This window comes from Phoxinus phoxinus, assembly GCF_949152265.1.
Source record: "Phoxinus phoxinus genome assembly, chromosome: 11".
NCBI classification, from domain to species: Eukaryota; Metazoa; Chordata; class Actinopteri; order Cypriniformes; family Leuciscidae; genus Phoxinus; species Phoxinus phoxinus.
The window spans coordinates 28,532,881-28,554,401 of record NC_136886.1 but is presented as its reverse complement, the minus strand read 5'-3'; the positions used below and the strand labels follow the sequence as shown (position 1 = coordinate 28,554,401).

Genomic DNA, 21,521 nt, shown 5'->3' with positions numbered 1-21,521 from the left:
CTAATTTTTTTTTTTTTTTTAGGAAACTTCAAAAGAAAAGCGAATCACCTAATGGTGATTTCATGATTTCAGGAGGTGAGTGGGATTTTTGCCTTAAAATACATACACTGCTAATATGCATGTTCAAGCTTTTAAAAAGGAACATTAAAGTCTCTTACCTCTGCTGCCCCTTCTTCTCCTTCCTTTTGCGCTTCATTTTTCTTTTCATTGTCTCCCTCTGGTTTCTTCTCCTCCCCTTCTTTCTTTTTATTTTCGTCCTCCTCTCTCTTCCTCATCTCCTCTCGTAGTTTGCGGCAGACTCCTCTTGCCACTTGCCCTCGCCTGTGTTTCTGGAGAACTAGCGCAGCTGCGCGTTTCCGTTGAAACCGCCGCCGATAGAGATGAGCGCGGTAGTTCTTCTGGATGGTCACAATGTTGTCCAGAGCCTTCTTAAAGTTCTTTCTGTAGTCAGTACAAAATTCACAGTAATTTCCCTTAGAATAAGTAACTGTTTAACTGTCTCTGGCAGATGACAGCATTTAAAAAGGTGTTACTAAAAAACTACTTGATTGTTGTCATGTCAAGGGCCCTGTTTACACCTGGTATTAAGATGCGTTTTGGTCGATCGGATCACAAGTAGACGAGCGAGACACATTCCCTTTTACACCTGGTGTTTTAATCAGTCTCTTTTGTCCACTTTCAACCACTTCTATGCTGATTTCTTCGAGGGGAAGGTCTGGGTGGGTAATCTTTTTCCCCCCCAGATCTTTCTATCAAATAAGACCAATTAAGATCATACAATTTACATTATATGAACGCGACTGGAGGTGACGGAAAAACACACAGAGAGCAGTAGCTTTCATTTCTGCTCTGAGAAATCGCGTGTTAGAAATCAGGAATGGTGAGAGAACATTGTGGTTTGTACGTTTTTCGTCTTCAAACCAAACTTGGGTCTTCAGCCGACAAAGATTAAATCCCGTCTAGCTTGTGCGCTTCCATAATGTTTACGCATTAGGTCAGTAGGCGGAGAGTAGGTGGTATTTTGTGGCTGTTCAAACTCATTCGACCACAATCCGTTGCTACACTACGAAAACAACCGGTCGGAAGCGTTTTCGACTACCTCTGGAAATGGTCGAAAGTGGACAAGCTCAAAATGTTTTAGACTCCGTTTACACCTGTGTTAAGAGTCGTCCACTTGTGATCCGATCGACCAAAACACGATCTTGATACCAGGTGTAAACAAGGCCGACATAAGCACTAACAAGCACAGATTAGGCATTTACAAATATATACAAAAAACTTTTGCCATCATAAATTCAAAAACATTAAAAAACAATCTTACCAACCCCAAACTTTTGAACAGTAGTGCACATTTCTAAATTTCTTGTATTATTCTATGAGGAAAAACAATTACTAGATTATGGGAAACTTGAACAAAACCTAAATGTAATATAGGGTGACCAAATGACAAATAAAACATCTGGACAGGCTGGAAACTAGATCATATAAGTAATGCGTGTGTTTTGAAAAAACGAGTGACTTGTTAAAATCCAAAAGGATATTACAAAAATGTTGTGTATTGAAATGTTTTGGAAACCAAATACAATCTAATGTAATTGTGTAAAAAAAAATAAAAAATACACACACCTGGCAGTATATCTCAAAAGATAGGCTCGTATTATCAGTCCGGCTTTGCTTCGCACTTCATCTCTCTGCTTCTCCAGCTTCTGTTCCAAAGATTCCTTTAGGAACACCTAGGGAGCAAATGTTATCACAGGTTAGTGCCATCAAACAAAACACACATGAAAATGTGCCTATTAATGCCATCCCACTAATTGAAAAGAGATATAAATAAGCACATTTATAGAAAAATATGTCAAACGTCACTCACCTTGCTCTTTCCAAACTGCCACTCCTTCTTGGTCCTGTCATGGAGTGTCAGCAAATCTGTGCTCTTCTTTTTCTCATCTCCATTGGAAGCCACAGATGCCTTTTCCTTCTCCTTTAGAATGATCTTATACCTGATGTACACAACCACAAAATCATAAACGTCTCCCAGAAAACATGAGCCAACAAAAATTCATGCATCTATATTTGTTTTATCCCTTACCTGGTAAAGAAGTCTTTAAAGGTGCGCCTGACAGGGAATCCAGCTCTGCGAATCTTTACGGTCTCCAACATGCCAGAGTAACGCAACTGATTCAGAACCACATCTGGATCAAACTTGTTTGGGTTCTATAGAAGAGAAAAAAACATTATTAAAATGTATAATGTGTGTGGGATAACATCACAATTAATTTTTTTTAATTGCATTCTGATTGGTTGATGTGACAACCTTGTCCATGTTGGGTTTAATGCAACGCACAAAGAAGGGGTTGGATACACTGAGAGTGTTCATTAGAGAATGAAGAGAGTCCTGAAGGACAGAAGAGACAACCAATCAAATGTCTTAAATCACTGAAATGTCAAAAGGGGCTCCAAGCAATATGTGAAAAAGACACTGGGCCCTATTTTAACGATCTGAAACGCAAGTATCAAACGCCAAGTAACTTTGCTATTTGCGCTGTTGCTATTATACCGGCGGGATAAATGACTTTTGCGCCCAACGCAATGGGTTGGTCTGAAGTAGTCATCTCACATTCCCATTAAGAGCAGGCACGCGTGTTCCATGGCGGATTGCTATTATAACGGCGGATTTGCCAGGCGCACGCAACTTACATGATGGTAAAGGTGATTTCGCAGTCTTCAGAATTTTGTTTCCTGGTTCTTGACGGACAACCCACTTTGTCAGATGTCCTTATATACCTATGTGTCTTGCCACTATTGGTCAAACAGGTTTAATCCATCATTACTACAATTAGCCTGAATAATTTGGATATAAGTGTAAGCTAGATTTATGCCTATTTTTTCACATCTTCATGGTAATATTTTTCCTTGTAATTATGTATGGTTTGCCAAAATATGAACTGCTGCGTCTGTGTAAATGAGAGAAGCAAAGTGTATGCGCGTTGTGCACACGCTACATTATGGCCAACCATGCGCTCTTAAAATAGCATCTGAATAACGCGCCACTGACTTTAGACTAGGTTTTTCCTGGTCTGTGTCGGAATTGTTTTCTCAAACTGCAAAATAGCACTAGGGAACGTTTGCCCCATAACACGCCTCCTCTTTTCACTGAACCGCCACAGGAGCGCAAGTTCATTCCCTAATTTACCGACGTGTGTCTGTGGAGGGAAAAGTCCGCTGTGCGTCGGGTGCAAAAAAAAAAGATACATGCGTTGGCGTACAAAGTAATTTGCGCTGGGTGCAAGATAGGGCCCACTGGCTTATCCGACTGAATCTAGTTAGGTCTATTATTATGAAATTCTTGATATGGAAGCTATATCTCACTCTGAACTGAGAGCTGACAGTGGGCTTTTTTCTGGCCGTGCCCATCTTCAAGGTCTCCTCATTGTTTCTGCTGCTCACTTGCTCAAACAGATCATAGATGAAATCCAATCTGCACACACACAGAATCACTCACAGGTTAAACTACACAAGAACAAAATTGCCTTAGTGTGTGTGTGAGTTTATGAATTTGTGTGTTCGTGTCTTACCTACTATCCTTCAGCATGTTCAGTATATCATCTCTAAATGTGTCTCTGTTCTTCTCTAAAATCCCCCTCACATCATATAAGACCTATAAAAAAAGAAGACAAAAAAATAAAGATTAAAATAAATAATAATAAAGATAGATAGATGGACAGACAGATAGACAGACACTTCGTATACCTCTCCAGCATAGTGCTTTATTCCAAACTGATGGTCTGCCAGTCTGGGTTTCACATAGTAGGGATTAGTCTGTGGATAAACAACCTCATTTGTAAGTTTATTCACGTTATGCTTGGTTGAATTGTATCATGTCCCTGGCTTGTATGATGAGAATATAACTCACAGAGTGTCTGCCATGCAGTTTCTCCAGCAGGGTGAAGTCAGTGCCTTTGGGAAATCGGCTTTCCTCATTAACCAGAGCTAACATGCCCAGTTTCTGTATAAACACAAAATTAGACAAGTGTTAATTAACACAAAACTCAAAACCTTTACTATTATAATAATCAAATTGAACTTTGATTGAATAAATGCATAAATAGTCAGACTAAATTAAACCGAATTGTTCCCAACAGCTAACCATGATTGGATTACCTTTTCAATTAGATCCAGACATTCTGCATTGTCCATCCAATCAATGGCTTCCCAGTGAATCCCTTCCCTGTATGACAGAATTTGTTAGTTATATTATACAAAATCTTTTCAAATGCTTAAATTGCATTTGTAATAACTTTTCAGGTTATCTGGCACTTAAGAGATACAATACACATGTAAGAATAGATGTAACAGCAGACCAAATCGATGTTGATGGTGTTGAAATTCTGCAGAAGAGCGATGGCATCTCAGATCATTATCTAGTCTCGTCTATACACCATTAAGCCAAGGCTGCAAAACCATCTCCCTGTTACAAATATGGTAGAACTATCACCTTTACCACTAAAGATTGCTTTATAAATAATCTTCCTAATCAGTTTCAACCCCTCAACAAACCAGACAGCTTAGAAGACCTCAATGTTGCAACAGAAACTATTGACTCTCTTTTCCAGCACTTTAGACACGGTTGCTTCTTTGCGCTTAAAGTGCCCCTATTATGGTTTTTCGAATATTCCCTTTCATGCATAAAATAGCTTTGTGAATGTAAACGTTCTGCAAAGTTGTAAAGTCAAAAGTGCACAATAAATAAAGTTATTGTCTACCAAAAGAAAGAATCGACTCAGAACCGCCTAAACGAGTCGTTTGTAATTCGAATCCCACTGCGTAACAGTTCTACGTCACTAGAAAACACATTTGCATAATGCCAGCGTATGTTGTATGTTGTCCGCCCCGCGAACAACTTGGCCCGCCTTCAAACACTTCAATTTACTGAAGACTGCTTCTCAAATCTCGGAGTTTAACGCGGGATTCGCAAAACGCTTGCTCTTGAAAGATGGGTCAATACTCCGTTTATTTGGACCAACTTGCTCCTCAGAATCACAACCTGTATGATTAATTATTTAGGTATATATTTTCTACCAGGTGTTCAAAATATGCAATAATATGTGTTTTATATTGTCTAGGTCTCTGGCTAATTCACGTTATTACTGTCTTACTGAAATAGATCTGCAAATCAGCTGTGGGCTACTATTACCTAAAACTGTGTCTATTAATGTAGATTCTCTTTCGTTCTTACTACTTAAAGTAAAGGTAAAGGATGGAGCAAGATTTGTTTTGCAAACTTTAATGTTACAACAGTCATTCACGTTAGTGCTCGGTTAATGTATGCACCATTATTGAAACAGTTAATACGGTTCCCGCATGTGCACCGCAAACCGCAATTAATTAGAAAATTACACATCGGTTTGTTGATGGACATACACTTGTTAATGCTGATGGTGAGGAATTACAGTTGCAACATCTCATAATGCACCCCAATCAGAGTAGCATATCACTGAGAAACATCCTGATAAAGTCGTCTTTGCGATGGAGGTTCGGGTTGAATAACTAGTTCTTCCAATGTTTCATCATCGAACTTGCGCTCGGATTGATATGGTAAAATCGATGCCATAGTTACTGTCTTTACTGTGTGTGCAATCGCTGAGCTTGAATCGCGGAAGCCTCTGGAGCTGAAGTTTATGGTAATGGCTGTTTTGTTTCTGACGTGCGCTGTAAGGGGTAGACCAATCACTGGGACATCTGGTTAATCAGAACAGATTAGGCTCACAGAAAGGAGGGATTTAGGCCCCATCCACACTAATGCGTTTTCGTTTAGAAACGGAGACCTTTTGCTACGTTTGCACCTCCCGTCCAGACTACAACAGCAAAAACGAAGACCTAAATTACATTTCATTTGCATTAGTGGAATTGCATTGGCATGGTTCAAAACATATTTATCTGACCATTATCAATTTGTAGCAGTAAACTAAGAGTCAACTAAGTGTCATATCAATCACAAGTGCAGTATGGATTACCGCAAGGCTCAGTACTGTTGCTTTTCACCCTGTACATGCTACCCTTGGGAGATATCAATCATTAGGAAGCATGGCGTTAGTTTTCACTGTTACACTGATGATACTCAGCTCTATATATCTTCACGCCCTGATGAAACATACAAATTCACAAAATTAACGAAATGCATAGTTGATATAAAAACATTGGATGACTAGTAATTTCCTACTTAACTCTGAAGAAGGTTAAGAAGGTTTTAAATATCTGGCCAAAAACCTCAACACGTAGTAACCTAGAATGCTGACTAACACTTGATGGCTGCTCTGTCAAGTCTTCGTCATCAGTTAATAATAATAATAATAATTCATTACATTTATATAGCGCCTTTCTGGACACTCAAAGCGCTTTACATAGAAGGGGGGAATCTCCTCAACCACCACCAATGTGCAGCATCCACTTGGATGATGCGACGGCAGCCATATTGCGCCAGAACGCCCACCACACACCAGCTTACTGGTGGAGAGGAGACAGTGATGAAGCCAATCAGTATATATAGGAGGATGATTAGGAGGCCATGATGGACAGTGGCCACTGGGCAAATTTGTTAGGAACCTGGGTGAAGTTAGGAACCTGGGTGTGCCAATCTTGCATTTGAAAGCCACATTTCTAACATTTATAAAACCAAATTTTTTCCATCCTTTTCCTATTTAGCACCTGAACTCTGGAACAGTCTTCCTAGCATTATTCGGGAATCAGACAAAGTTTGTCAGTTTATATCTAGACTAAAAACACATCTCTATAACCTGGCATACACATTACATTTCTATTTCAAATCCATTAAAGGATTGTTAGACTGCATATATTAGGTCAACTGGGAACACTTCCCATAACCCCAGATGTACTTGTTACATCGTAATAAGAATGGCATCAACGCTAACATTTGTCTGTCTGTCTCATCCTTATCCAAAGGTTACCGTAGTCAGCCGGATCCGGGTCGTATCCAGATCAGATGGTGGACCTGCACCTAGACACGAGCTCATCGCAGCACTGAATGTCAGCAGAGACTGTGTCTACTAGAACAATCCCCTGAGAAGGCCTCGTCGACACAACAGCCATCGGCACAGTTCCTTCAGCTAAGACCACAAGAACCAGACAAGTTCTCTGCACAGACCCCTATGGCCAGCTTGATCTCCATACTGGCGTGATGAATCCGATCTTCAAGTAAAATGAACTGGATGAAAAATATTTGAACGGTATTGATCCACAATCTGACTTCTGACTTGTGATGCAGCCTGAATCATAATCACACCGTGTTTTTTCGTTGGCCAGAGGAGAACTGGCCCCCCCGACTGAGCCTGGTTTCTCCCAAGGCTTTTCCTCCATTTCTGTCACCTGATGGAGTTTGGGTTCCTTGTCACAGCCATCTCTGGCTTGCTTAGTTGGGGACACTTAATATTCAGCAATATTACTGATTTGACTGCACTGACACTATTGGATGAGAACTCAGCAAAGCTGGATGATGACATCACTGTTTTCTGGAGAGCTGCTTTATAGCTGAATTGAACTAATTTCATAACTGATGTACAGTGCTATGCATAAGTTTAGGCACCCATGCTAAAGTTGACTAAAAAGAGGAATAAAAAATCATCTTTTGGAAATTGAACTTAATGCCTTAATTTAAAAAAATAGGAAAAATCCAACCTTTAAGGACACCAATTTTCTTTGTGAATGAATAATGTATCGTAAATAAATAAATGTTCTTCCTTAAAATACAGGGTGCATAAGTTTGGACACCCCTATGTTAAATTCCCATAGAGGCAGTCAGATTTTTATTTTTAAAGGCCAGTTACTATATGGATCCAGGATACTCTGCATCCTGATAAAGTTCCCTTGGCCTCTGGAATTAAAATAGCCCCACATCATCACACACCCTTCACCATACCTGGAGATTGGCATGGTTTTATTTCAGTTAGCCTAACAGCTGGTTTGATTTGCATTGAGAGATGATCTTATGGAAAGTACTCCATGCCAATCTCCAGGTATGGTGAAGGGTGTGTGATGATGTGGGGCTATTTTAATTCCAAAGGCCAAGGGAACTTTATCAGGATGCAGAGTATCCTGGATCCATATAGTAACTGGCCTTTAAAAATACAAATCTGCCTGCCTCTATGGGAATTTAACATAGGGGTGTCCAAACTTATGCACCCTGTATTTTAAGGAAGAACATTTATTCATTTACGATACATTATTCATTCACAAAGAAAATTGGTGTCCTTAAAGGTTGGATTTTTCCTATTTTTTTAAATTAAGGCATTAAGTTCAATTTCCAAAAGATGATTTTTTATTCCTCTTTTTAGTCAACTTTAGCATGGGTGCCTAAACTTATGCATAGCACTGTACTTTACACAGTTATTAAGCCGAAATGAATCAACACTGAACTAATTTCAACTGAATAATGACTGTTTACTATTGTCTTTTTAGAGCTGCTTTACAACAGTTGAATGCTGTTTGCATCATTGAATCGTTATTTCTCTGCTTATCACTGTAACGCTACTTTAAAACAATCTGTATTGTATAAAGATCTATAAATAAAGGTGACTGGACTTGACCAAACTTGTAATGCACTCATGGATGTCAGTCTTTACCTGTTGTACTCCAGTTGCTCCAGAGAGAAAATATGTTTGTTGAAATATTCTTGCAGTTTCTCATTAGCATAATTAATGTTGAACTGCTCAAAACGGTTCACCTTCAGAACACAGAAACACTTGTGTTAGATCTCAGTAAAAATATTATGTGTGTCTATCTGTGTGATCTGTAGTGGACTCACACCTCAAAGTTCTCAAAACCAAAGATGTCCAGGATTCCAATAGACTTGAAATTATCTTTGCCCTTTATCTTCTGATTAATTCGCATGATGATCCACGAGAAGCACTGAGAATAAAGCGCCATGGCAACTGAATCCCGGGAATCTATCGCCTGTCAATCAAAAATGTGAAAAGAAAATGGACAAGTGGAGTTAGAAGAGAATAACTGCCAAACTATAAAAGTTTATTTTTATTTTTATAAAAGCATGTCATTACGATAAAGTGTGCATGTATAAATATTTATATATTAGGGGTGTAACGATACAAGTACCGTTATTCGTATTGAACCGTTCGGTACAAGGCTTTTGGTTCGGTACGCATTACAAACCGAACGATTCGGTGCGACCAAAATTTTGTTAGCAGTCGTGCTGACACCACAATGTTGCCCAACAAGCGGAACAAAACTGCTCTTCTCATTATTTCGTGCTTCACGGACAGTTTATCAGTATGGACCAATGTCAGTGCAGCGCGTCACCACGAACCGATCTTGATCAAGCGACACTGTTACTACACAGTGCTAAGAGATCCAGTAAAGAAAGCATTTGAATTTGCCACTGAAGTAATAACATCACTGCGAGATCTAGTGAGAAGCATTCAAATTTCTCTGTTATTAATGATAGATCAATCAGCGCTGATGTGGAAACCAGGAGAAACATTGTTTCCAGGAAAAACAAAGCATAGTTATAGGCTTTAAATCCACAAATCAGCAACATTGACCATGGATTTAATGTAGTACCACTAACTGTAACCATGGAAGTTTGGCAGGAATAGTAAAATACTTTCAAGTACGTTACACATCTTTTCCCAGCACTTCAAAACTCAAATATTATCATATTTAAATGTTATTTTTAATGTGATGACCAAAACATTATTTGTTCATCCTTCAAAGATTACCCCCATTTATAAAACTAAAAGTTTCAAGATGTAGGAAAACCTACCCTTATTTAAAAATAATATATATATTTAAATAAATTTAAAAAAATCAAGGAAATTTCTTTCTTTTTACTATATCGAAAACATACCGAACCGTGACACCACTGTGTCGTATCGAACCGTGAATGTTGTGAACCGTTACACCCCTAATATATATATACTGTATACATATATATATGATTGTACCTGTTCCACTGTGAGTGGAGAGCAGATCTCTTCTCCTCTGAGGATCATGGAACGCTGGGTCAGAACCTCAGACAACTGAAAACTGTCCAGGCCCAGGAGCTCGCTCACATTAGTGATAACTACAGGAAGTAGAGAAGAGAATTACTAACAAACACATAACAGTGACGTCTATGTAAAAGATAATCCACAGCTACTACTTGTTAGATTTAGCATCTGCATGCTTTAAACCTGCATCTTTGCAGTGTCTTTACTAACAATGAAGCTGTGAGTTTAATTACTTCAAAAACAGCAACGTTACCACCTTGTTGCTGAGTAATATAATAAATGTAGCAACGCTAATTTATTAATAAAAGGCATGGGACAGAATTGATAACAAGTTTCTATGCTCCTGAATGTTTCTGTGTGTGTTCAGAGCATTCTCCAATCTCTGTGTGCGAGTGATATGTGCGTATATGTGTTCTTCAATGAAAGCAGTGTGTTAATATACAACAGTGATTAAACTGACTGAAACTACCTGTGCATTATACAGTTTGAATGCCCACTTTTCAGCCAATCAGAATTGAGTATTCTGACAGACCATGGTATATCTATCAGTAACAGATGAATGACACCTCTCACCCTGTTTGGTGGTGATCTGCGCACCCCCTGCTGTCATGAACTCCACATTGCCAAGTTGCAGAACTCCAGACAGCAGTTTAAACATATCTCTGGTCTCTTCCTCTGTGAACTCCATGACCTTCAGAGCCTCCTGAAGACAAAAAGAGAAAGAGAGAACGAATTCATGCTGCTCTTAGTTTTTTGTCTACCTTAAGAATGTTAATCTATGTTTTTTAATATACCATGACGTCATCAAAATGCTGCTTGTCATCGAGACTGCGGTCCTTCACACATCCTGACTGACTCAGGTAATGAAAAACCTCAGGGGTGTCTTCTAGAAAATATGTCTCTATAAACAGAGGGACATATCTAATCATTCAGTCTGTCAACATGAGTGTGTATTTTAGTTGATACTAATATGCCAGCATCATCTGCGTTGTGTAAATGCATGTGTGTTTATTCACCCTTTTGGCTTTTGCTGGTCCCAGCCAGCAAAGCATAAAAGATGTGGTAGTTTCTCTCCCCTGGATTCTGCCTTACCACTCGATTCTGGAACACAGATCAGATCACATATGATGAGTGGGCGAGAATCTCACTTTGGCAGACACTGTTTCTCTGCAAAATGGGGGAGTGATTGTGCCTTTGACATGATATCCATTGCCAAATCGTATCAACAGAAAAATGGTTGGTTTTACACTGTGAACAGTTGATCACAGAACATTGATTTCTGGTAGTTAGGGGTGAGTCACTCAGGAGACAGCAAGGTTTACCTTTTCAAGCAAATCTGAAGGGGCAAGAATTAAGGGAAATACAGTTGCATGAAACTGTGTGCTTATAGTAAACTGTACTGTGGACATGGTTAAGCATATTACCTTAGTCTATGGCAGAAATGAGGAGGTAAATTAAGTTTTACACTTAAGTACATTAATATGCTTTTAAAGAATACTTATCTGTGAACTGAATGTATTGTTTTCTGACACTTAATTTCATTAAATAAAAATATATTATAGTTTTATAGTCTCATTAATATTAAATGCAATTTCTTGAACTTGCATTTTGCATTTTCTCACACTTAAATAGGACTTATATACATTATATGTAATGTCCTAATTACTTGTATTGTTGTTGAAATATGATTGTGTACTGCCATATTGACAAGCAGTCATATCCTTTCATTTTGATCAAAGCCTATAATGTATTTAAATATATTTGTAATTACACATTTGTAATGATGAAGTTGCAATTTAATACATTTAAAATGTTAACTTTAAATTTAATACTGAATAATACAGTAAAATTTAAAATGATAATCAAGTAGTTAATATGTGCTTTAGTATGTTAGTCTGCAAATCAAAGTGAACAGTACTTTTCTAAAGCATGGCGAAATGTTATTAAAACATAATATTTAAAATGTACTTTAGGGTAAAACTTAATTGTAAAGTCATCTGAAAGTCAAAGTGAACTTTTTAAAGTATACTTAAGTGTGTTAAACACAGTCAAGAAAGTTTACTTTCTTTAAGTACACTTAAGTGGCGTTTTATTTCAGTTATATTATAATATTATCTGCACGTTTTTTTAAGTACGCTACAAGTGTACATTCTATACAATTAAGCTCACTTCATTTTCACAAGGCTACGGTACCATCTGTAAAGGTCAGGATATCTCTGTATACAAAAACTATGTATGAATACAGTGAGGAGGATACAGTCGATGATGCATCCTCCCTGGATGTTCCCGCTTTGAGAGAAATGAAGCTGAATGAATTTCCCAAAACGGCTAGAGTTGTTGTTGTAGACTGTTTTGGCATTCCCAAATGCTTCCATGATGGGACTGCACAAGAAAGAAAAGTATTAAGGTTGTGCATTTGAGTGTGTTTTATGCTTAGGCTGTGTGTGTTGAGGCATGCGTAATACCTGCTCTGTACGATGGCTTGCTCCACGCGCGTGCTCTTCTCCGTAGGCGGCGTCCCGGCAGAGTTTTGGCTCATGACAGACAGGAACTGCAGCAGTAGTTTGGTGCTTTCTGTTTTCCCAGCTCCACTTTCACCACTGTTAAACACATGCATACACACATTCATTTATGACCTTCACAGACATTTGTGTTACCCTGATTGAATTTGCAATGCTGTGAAATCTGATAGCAGTTTGTGGCAAAAGTCTAAACCACAACTGCTCAAACTCAGCCTTTAGGTTTAACACAAATGAGATTAGTACTGAGATAATATCTAATAATGGATCCCCATCAGTTCTCAGTCAGTGAATAAGGCCTAAAGCCTTCCAAACCTTCCTCACATTAACTACATGCTTTAAAACAAGATACAAGTGACACAAAGCATTACAGATTTTTTTCCAGGTAGAAGTTATAGAGTGTGATAACCCTTGCTGTTTGGTTTGGGGAATTTTGTGATTGGTCCCACAAATTACTTCAATTTGCAGTCCATTGGGTATACCTGTTGCAGTGGTTCAGACGCTTCTTTAAAAGAGACTGCTAACTGAGCCAATGGGGGACTGGTTTGGGACATTGTTTGTGTTGTGTTTTGTTTTTCTGAGCACTTACAACACTGCAACCCTCGATTACACACTGATGTTACTGACGTTATCTTTTGAGAATACATTTCAAAATATTCTACAGAAAGTCTCTCTTATTTTCATGCTTGTTCTGCAGGTTTGTCAGCTTGGCTAAATAAATAAAAAGTATTTGTATTGCTTGTATTACCTGATCAGCACACATTGGCTATCATGCCTCTTCCATATGCAGCGGTAACACTCATTGGCAATAGCAAAGATATGTGGTGGCAGCTCTCCCAAATGATGCTGACTATACAGCTCCACTGAGGAGAGATCGTACAGCCCTCCGATCTGCTTATAAGGATTCACAGCCGCCAAGATGGAACCTATGTTAGTCTGAGAGACAGCAAAAGAGAGGCAGTAAGTTCAGGACAATTGAAAGCCAGAAGGTAAAACAGTAAAACCAGCATATTGAGACAAATGTACATATTTGTGATCAGTGCACATTTCAGTTAATATCCACAAATGAAGGGAAATTTAAATGGAACTTTAACAATCAGGTCATATATCACATTAGAAGCTGGTTGTGTCAGGGTCAGTAGACCATGAGAGGATTGTGGATGAAGTGTCTCCTTATCAATGCGCACTGTAACAACTTAAATCCATCTCTTTTAATATTAAATGCATCAGTACATGCTGGTCTTTGTAATGTGTTTATGTGCAGGTCTGTGATTGCAATTTTTATATATTGAGGCTAACAACACCCATGCTCACTGGCCACCAGCAGTAATATGACTTGCTGATCTTAACAATGGCGCAGTGATAAGATTAAATTGAGACTTTCCTGGATGCCTGGAGAGGAGCCAAACACAACACTGTGGATGCTACACAAGGGGAGCTTGGATAATAATAAAACAAATCTATTGTAGGCTTGTAATAATCACTGATTTCATATATGGCTATCATCTACTGCAGTGGTTATCAACTCTGGCCAGTGTTGCCTCCTCTTTTCAATGGAAAGTAGTTAAAACCTGCTCGAAAAGTAGTTTAATATGTCGCTACTAGATAACGTAATGCACAACTGTTGGCACTTTACATGTTATCTCCCCTAATCCGTGCTCACATACTGTATTTTAATGTAATATATAGCCAAATGTCCAATAAAGCTGTTCTCACTATAAAACGCATTACACTGACCTTTGCTAATCATAAAAAAACACCCATACATAATTTCCTCTATTGCATATGAGAACTAGAGCTATTCATCATACTGTTTCATAAGGCTTGCAATTACATTACCAGCAGACATATAAAGAGATAAACAACAATACAGCTATTATCTGACTTGTTAGAGCAGGTTATTGGACTTATGATCCTGGCATGATGTGTTTGAGGTATACAGATGACTGTCTGATGTTTTTGTCCCTCTGCAGTAAACTAAACAGGGCAGGTCATATTCACAACTGTTGCAATTACCTCTGACACTGTCTGGGACTGATACTTTATATATGGTGCCTCACTTTATCACTTGTTCTGGGTTTGTTAAAACCACATGATGGAAGATTGAAAAGAATCTGATGAATAAAAGCTTTGTAATCATGCTGAAAACTTTCAATATGCTTGACTCTGTCCCAGTCAATCCTTACATAGAGGGATTTACTGACTCTTTTTTATATGGATTTTGCAAAGGTCAAGCTTGAATGTTTGGATCATAATTCAGACTATGAGTCATACCAGTTCCTCCAGGCCACAACTCTAAACCAGCAGTCTGTGACGTATGGTTCTGTCTAGAGACAAATGAGCTTCCAGTTCCAGTCCTAGTCACCCGATCACACTCTTTGGCAACAGACTCTATAGGCCAACTGTTCTCAATTTTTTTTGGGCCACGCCCCCTTTTAAACCTGTAAAAAACTGTGGCACCCCAACACCCCACCTCACCTGACAACCACATCATTTAAAAAATTGAAAGATTTTTTAAATCGAAAAACCTGCAATGAAAACACTTAACTTTCACCGTGTCTACACCAAAACCCATTAAAATCAATGAGCACGTTTACATGCACACCAATACGCTGATAACTCACAAAAATTAGCTTATTGAAACAACCTGTAGTCCGGATTTACATGCAAACCAATAACCTGACAACGCAAATATATAGCGTTTTCAAGACTTAATTAATAAATCAGGTTATTTCCCGGTAGTGACATCAAAACGTAATAATTTCCGTATCTGACTAGTAAACGAGTATTTCATTTGATATGTTGGCTATAATTTTTTGGGTCAAGAAAGATATATTTCCTCCTCCCTTACTTTAAAACTTTCGCTCTGTCTGGATGCGCTTACATCCACAGTGAGGACGCGTTCCATATCACACATGCGCACTTCAATAAGCCAACAGAAATCAGGTTAATACGTTAATGCTGGGCGAAATCGGAATAAGGGGAAAAATATAGCCATGACGTTTATTCTTAAGCTATTAATGACCATACTCCGATAAAGGAAAACGGGTTAACGTGTTTACATGACCACGTGCATTGTCTGCTTATTAAGCATAATTGTGATAAAGGGTAACTGATGCCAAAATTGAACCTAGACTCTTTTTGTTTATCTACCCGAGTTAAACTTTCGTGTAAAAGCATAATTAGAATGGAAATGCCACTTTTAAGATTGACCGTATTTTCGTTTTAGGTAAAAATGCCTTTTGAATGGGAGTGCATGGGGCACTTCTATGATAATATCAAAATCACTGTTTTTAAAACACTAAGAAGGCTCGACACAACATAAAACTGTGCTCGAAGTATCACCAGGGGCTCTACACATGAACTTGAGCATTGAATCATTGTTTGTGTACACAAAGTTTACTAAAAAGAAAGTCACGACTCACTGTACCAGTTAGCGTTTCCGGTGGCTGGAATTTTGTCAGTCAAAAGTAGTCGATCTCCGAATGCAACGTAACAGGGGGAGAGTAAAGATGGAAAACTCCTAAAGCTTAGCTCCATATAAATTCACGGATAATTTGTTGTTTTGTAGTTAGTGAAAATTGACCTTGTATTTGAAAAAGGATCCTCCATATAATAATGAAATTATTCAGTGATACAGATCGACTATTTTTGACTGACAAAATGCCGGCGGCCGGGAAGAACAACAGCTACAGTGAGTTGTTCAAAACCTTTCTTTTTAGTAAACATTGTGTACACAATGTAGTCAATGCTCAAGTTCATGTGTAGACCCCCTGGTGACACTTCAAGCACAGTTTTATGTTGTGTCGAGCCTTCTTAGTGTGTTAAAAATAGCGATTTTAATGCTATCATAGAAGTGCCCCATGCTCTCCCATTCAAAATGCATTTTTACCTAAAACGAAAATACGGTCAATCTTAAAAGTGGTGTTTTTATTCTAATTATGCTTTTACACAAAAGTTTGACTCGGGTAGATTAACAAAAAGAGTCTAGGTTCAATTTTGGCAACAGTTACCCTTTAAGAATGTGCATGTAAACACACTCAGTGATTCTGTCTACACAGGATCTGGCACGACACAACAAATCCCCGATAGTAAACTGATGCCCTGTTCTATTTATGTCATACTCCAAGTGTTTGCGCTACTTGAGGCAAAGGACAAATGGATTTGCAATGGTCGCTTTTTCGCATCCAGTGTAGACAGCTTTTAGCTTTTCCGCCACGACATGGCAACAGTTGCTTCTGGTGTAGACGTTTGTGCCGCTGTTGAAGGGGAGCGGTGAGTTCACAAAGGCAGCTTGTGATGTCGTCTGCTGATGTGGTGCTTTTCTATGGCAAGGGTCTTCTGTGTCAAGCTTGTTTAGACTGTGCGAAGTCATCGGTCTTAAGAAGGAAGTAGGGGAATTGTCGTTCGGTGCTGCTTTATAAAAAAAGGCAGAGAGCCAATCGCCACTCACACACTCGAACGCTGTTGTTGCCACTGTTGAACGCTGTTTTTTTCTCTCTTTTTTTCCTTCCTTTTTCCTGCCAATCCAAAAAATGCCCCGGAAGGATAATGAAGGATAAAAGTGAGTTGAATTACCCAAAATTACGTCACACGGACAGTGCGCGGACCATCACCAAACGCAGGCGGTCGAAGTATACTTTGGGCTTTAGTGCATCGTTGGCCACTATTCACTTTAAAAATGTAAGGTTGTTTGATTGTTAATAGTCGGCTTCTGGATTTGGTTATTCACTTGTACACCAAAACTTAATGGTATTTTTTTTCACCATAAATTCTAATCCCTGATTACAAAAAACCTTTGCATTGAGCACCAGCAGTGCGTGCAGTTTGAATCTTCAGTTAAACACAGAAAAAAAACTAAACTAGATTTATGTTTCACATAAATTCAATTTCACACGAGAACTTAATTTATCAATAGTGGCAAATGAAAATTGTCTTTGTTGATGTAATATAAATACTGTATAAATATCTTGATATCTTAGCTGATAAACTCACTTTAAACAATGGAAATAAAAGCAAACAATGGAACATTTACTCAGGCATTATATACAGTACATATTTTAATAAATCCTGCATCACATTAGTTTTGTCTGAAAACCCAGTTCGGGATGTTTTAGACTTCGGATGTTTGTGTTGAAGAAGGAAAATTCCTTAATCAAACAGGGTTTCCTTTCAGTCTCAGGCTGAGATGTTTTGAGTTAATATCACTCTGTTAAACTAAGGCAGGAAACTCCAGTTCCTCTCTTAGTCAGTCAGAGAGCTGTCCACCCTAAAACTCAGAATACAAAACAACACAGGATTGATTGCACAGGAAACACGGAGTGAACACATAGGTATTAACTGACCTACTTTTTCATAAAGTTCTGGCATGAAGAAAAGTGGAGAGAATCCCTGGTGAAAATGTGCAAACCTGTAATGATTTATATTAGGCTGAAATCAATGATATTGACAATCATTGTAACACTTTTATGTAGAATATCTAGATCCTTGTTTGTTTTTTACTTTTATTGGCAGTAGTATAGAGTGGAAAGGATGTGATGGGGAAACAAGATCAGGAAATTATAAGCTCGACTGAAACTAACAGTGCCCACTTTAGAACCACTGCTCAATGTATTGAATGATGAGTCCTAAACACAATTCCACAGCTTTGATTAATCATTCATTTTTTACTCTTGTCTGAAGACAAATTCTATTGCAATACAATAAAATTATAATATGGATATAACACTTTCAATTTCAAATAGGAGATTATATGGATAGAAGTCATTATAGGTTTGCATTTTCAAATTCGTTTTTTATTTCTATACTACTAATTTCAAATTTATTTTACCTTTTAGTTTTGTTTGATTTACAGCTTTTTAATTGTCACAATTTAGGTTTTATTTTTTTTATACATTTTTATAAGTATAGCATAAGCATATATAAAGTAAGCAAATATAAAGTATTTTATAAGCATAAGAGGTCTCATGGAGCATTGTGAGGTCAAGTGTCTGTAAGATTCTTACATAGATGCTGTCTTTCTGGTACCGCTGATGAAGGTTGTGCATGATGGCGGCCTCATGAAGCTCTGCCAACATGGACATGTCCTGCACTCCATCAATGCTGCTCTGGTCCATAGGGGACACCTTCTCCCTGTTCACCTCCGCCTGCTGCAGGTACACCACCTGAAAGACAGAAAGACAGAGTGGGCACAGAGCTCTCACATTCCCAAACTGCTGATATACAGTACACACAGATGCATGAGTAGTACATCAAAAAAAAGGGAGAGGATCTTGCCATTTTAAGGGAATGCCTGCAGTTGAATAATGCATTAGTCAGACAGCAGGGTTTCCGCATTTCTGTTCCACAGACTTTCAGCGTGCTGAGGCCTTTCTTTACCCTTTATACCCAACAGGCACTTCTTGACAAAAACACCAGACATTTTGCCAAGCAGAGCACAGTCTGGCCTATTTAAACTCAGCACAAATTCAACACTCAACAATTGAGATAAATGTAAACCTGTGTACCTGGGTGCAGGAGTTAACATTAAAAATGTTTTTGAATGTGTAATATGCCGATTATCATTGTCAGTGTTTGAGATAGGAATATGTTAAAGCTGAAGTAATTTTGTTCCATTTTAAAATGATAAAATATAAAATTATATATTTCTTCAGTTATAAAGTTCTCCAATAACAGCTTAAATTTGGCATGAAATGTAAGTTCACCATATCTGCCTTCTAAATGCATGTCATTTATCTTATTGTGAACCATGTATATATTTCTTTTTTTTTCTTTTTTGAGCTTGTCTTTTTTTAACTTTTCTCAGGTAAAGTATGCCGGACTTCTCCAATTATTGAGCACTATTAAACCACACCCTTTCTTACAATCGACTGCAAACTCGCATTCAGACCTGCCTCCATCCAATCAAAAACCGATGGATAGAACCAAGTCCCTGCCCTACAGTACATTGTTTTCTTCTTTTCCAATAATCCATTTCACTTGGATGTATGCAACTTTAATATGCAGACAACTATAATTAAGCCATTTACATGTTGATTTCCTAAAAAAAAAATGTAAACACTGAGGGTCTGCAGACAGATGAAGTGAAACCTGTCCAATAACAGTCATTATTTTTAGTATAAACTCCATTTGGTGATGCTTTAGCTGCAGATATTGCACACTTCAACTTTAATATCCATGTACATCACATGTACTTTGCTAAAAGGTTCTCTGCTTTATTTGAGTGGACAACACAAAAGGGAGAGACTATTTTTCTCTTCTTCTCAGGATTCTATTTCATTCCTGCTGAAACCTAACTCTTGTGCCACCCGTTGCCATGATAACCAGAGAGCACAGCCCAGTTCATGAGGAGAGACCTGAGAGTCTGATAGATTAAAAATCAATGCAACCACTAATGTGTGTGTGTGTGTGTGTGTGTGTGTGTGCGTGTGTGACCGTGTGTGTCATTTACTTCAGGTATGGATTTATGAGCTGTTACTATTCAAACCCATTAAATCAGCCACAATCTTTTTAAGTGCACAGACAAAACACATGCACGTGTACATACCGTATTGTTCGGAATATAAGACGACCCTGATTATAAGACGATCCCCCCTTTTTCGAGATGTATCTTTTGGAAAAAGGCTTTTGAGGAACAAATATTGTCTTTTATAAAGAAAATGCTTTTATTTGAAAATAAATTAAATTTAGCATATTTTTTATTTTTATATTGGAACTAAGTATGGTAAATATTGATCAAATGTACCAACAATTACAAAAATAAACACTTTATGGCATACCATAAAAATAACCTAGTTCTCATTTCCAGCAGATTTCACAATGACTGATTTCTCACCATTTAGATGTACAGTGACAGATGTTGGCATGTCAAAAAACACTATCTGATCCAGGGGATATGCATGTTTTTTTCCCCAAAGCGCTGAAATGACAGCAGTTTCTCCCTGAAGTCGGAGGGCAGGTGCTGAGAAAGACTGCGAGGGTAATGCTAATCCATTCTTACGGTGCGTGTCCACTGGCGTGAAGCGAGTGGAGTCAGAGTGAGCGCTTTCAGTTCATTCCTATTGAAGTTTAACTTCATGCTTGCGCGTGAGCCTGAGGCAAAACTTCCATAGCAACGAACTGAAACCACTCACTCTGATCCGCGCCAGTGGATACACACCGTTACACACCGTATTCCTTGGCTGTATTGTTTGATGACTCATCTGTGTTTATCAGTCCTGGGGGGCACACTTGTTTTACTCCCTATTGTTGCGGGTGTATTATTGACATGAAAGACCCTAAATTTAAGACGCCCCCATTTTTTCAGATGTATTTCCAAGAAAAAAAAACCTGTCTTATATTCGGAACATTACGGTATATACCATCACTAGAGGGCAAGACAGAGAGAATTATGTTTGCTTTGGTTACATGCTGTTAAATTGGGGTCGACAGACTGAAGGAAGGAAGGAAAGGTCAACGTTTATGAGCTGAGACAAGTTGCTGCTAATCAATACAACTGACGGTAATGACATTGACCTCCCAGAATCCTGATCAGAATCACACATTAGAAATATATAGAAACAAAGCTGATTTAGAATGAAATAAATAATAATTTCAGTGTATTTGAATGTGTGTTATTAGAGACTTTTTTTACTGTAAAAAAAAGGCCACTATTAGGATTATATTCATGTGTCTTAGTTTCCATTGCTACATGCCAAAATCGACTCATCCGTTGCAGCATCCGTCCAGCGAGCCAATCAGCGCTCCGAGCAAGACACGCAGGTCAGAGATCCCGCCCACTGAGCCGAGTCAGACCGATCAGGAAAGCGGATGGACGCAAGCTTTACTGTAGTGATTTATTTTTGCTAAAGATACTACTGTAAGTATCTGGTGTGGAACGGTCGTTTGAAGCCGTTGTAAATTATTCTACAAACATCCACCTGTGCCCTCATTACATCAGCATTAAAATAAATATTTCTTATGGACTAACCATTTTATAAATGCA

At 38.3% G+C, this 21,521-nt stretch overlaps 1 protein-coding gene and 1 long non-coding RNA gene across 2 annotated transcripts in view; one reads left to right on the top strand and one right to left on the bottom strand.

Annotated features, from left to right (window-relative positions):
- The window catches only part of myo10l1 (myosin X, like 1), a 62,621-nt gene that overhangs the window by 12,712 nt on the left and 28,388 nt on the right, over positions 1-21,521 (bottom strand). The window contains exons 3-22 of the mRNA XM_079628035.1: positions 18,544-18,702; positions 13,287-13,474; positions 12,485-12,619; positions 12,263-12,401; positions 11,036-11,120; positions 10,814-10,920; positions 10,593-10,722; positions 9,975-10,093; positions 8,821-8,967; positions 8,637-8,737; positions 4,162-4,228; positions 3,914-4,006; positions 3,751-3,819; positions 3,576-3,658; positions 3,370-3,478; positions 2,315-2,395; positions 2,090-2,214; positions 1,871-2,000; positions 1,627-1,733; positions 159-441 (exon numbers count right to left, since the gene is read on the bottom strand). Coding sequence (XP_079484161.1) covers positions 159-441; positions 1,627-1,733; positions 1,871-2,000; positions 2,090-2,214; positions 2,315-2,395; positions 3,370-3,478; positions 3,576-3,658; positions 3,751-3,819; positions 3,914-4,006; positions 4,162-4,228; positions 8,637-8,737; positions 8,821-8,967; positions 9,975-10,093; positions 10,593-10,722; positions 10,814-10,920; positions 11,036-11,120; positions 12,263-12,401; positions 12,485-12,619; positions 13,287-13,474; positions 18,544-18,702 — 2,457 coding nt within the window. The remainder of the gene's footprint in view (positions 1-158; positions 442-1,626; positions 1,734-1,870; positions 2,001-2,089; positions 2,215-2,314; positions 2,396-3,369; positions 3,479-3,575; positions 3,659-3,750; positions 3,820-3,913; positions 4,007-4,161; positions 4,229-8,636; positions 8,738-8,820; positions 8,968-9,974; positions 10,094-10,592; positions 10,723-10,813; positions 10,921-11,035; positions 11,121-12,262; positions 12,402-12,484; positions 12,620-13,286; positions 13,475-18,543; positions 18,703-21,521) is intronic.
- LOC307006773 lies at positions 16,659-20,853 on the top strand. Its single transcript, XR_013799511.1, has 3 exons — positions 16,659-16,813; positions 18,577-18,693; positions 19,344-20,853. It is a non-coding gene; the product is annotated as an uncharacterized lncRNA (long non-coding RNA).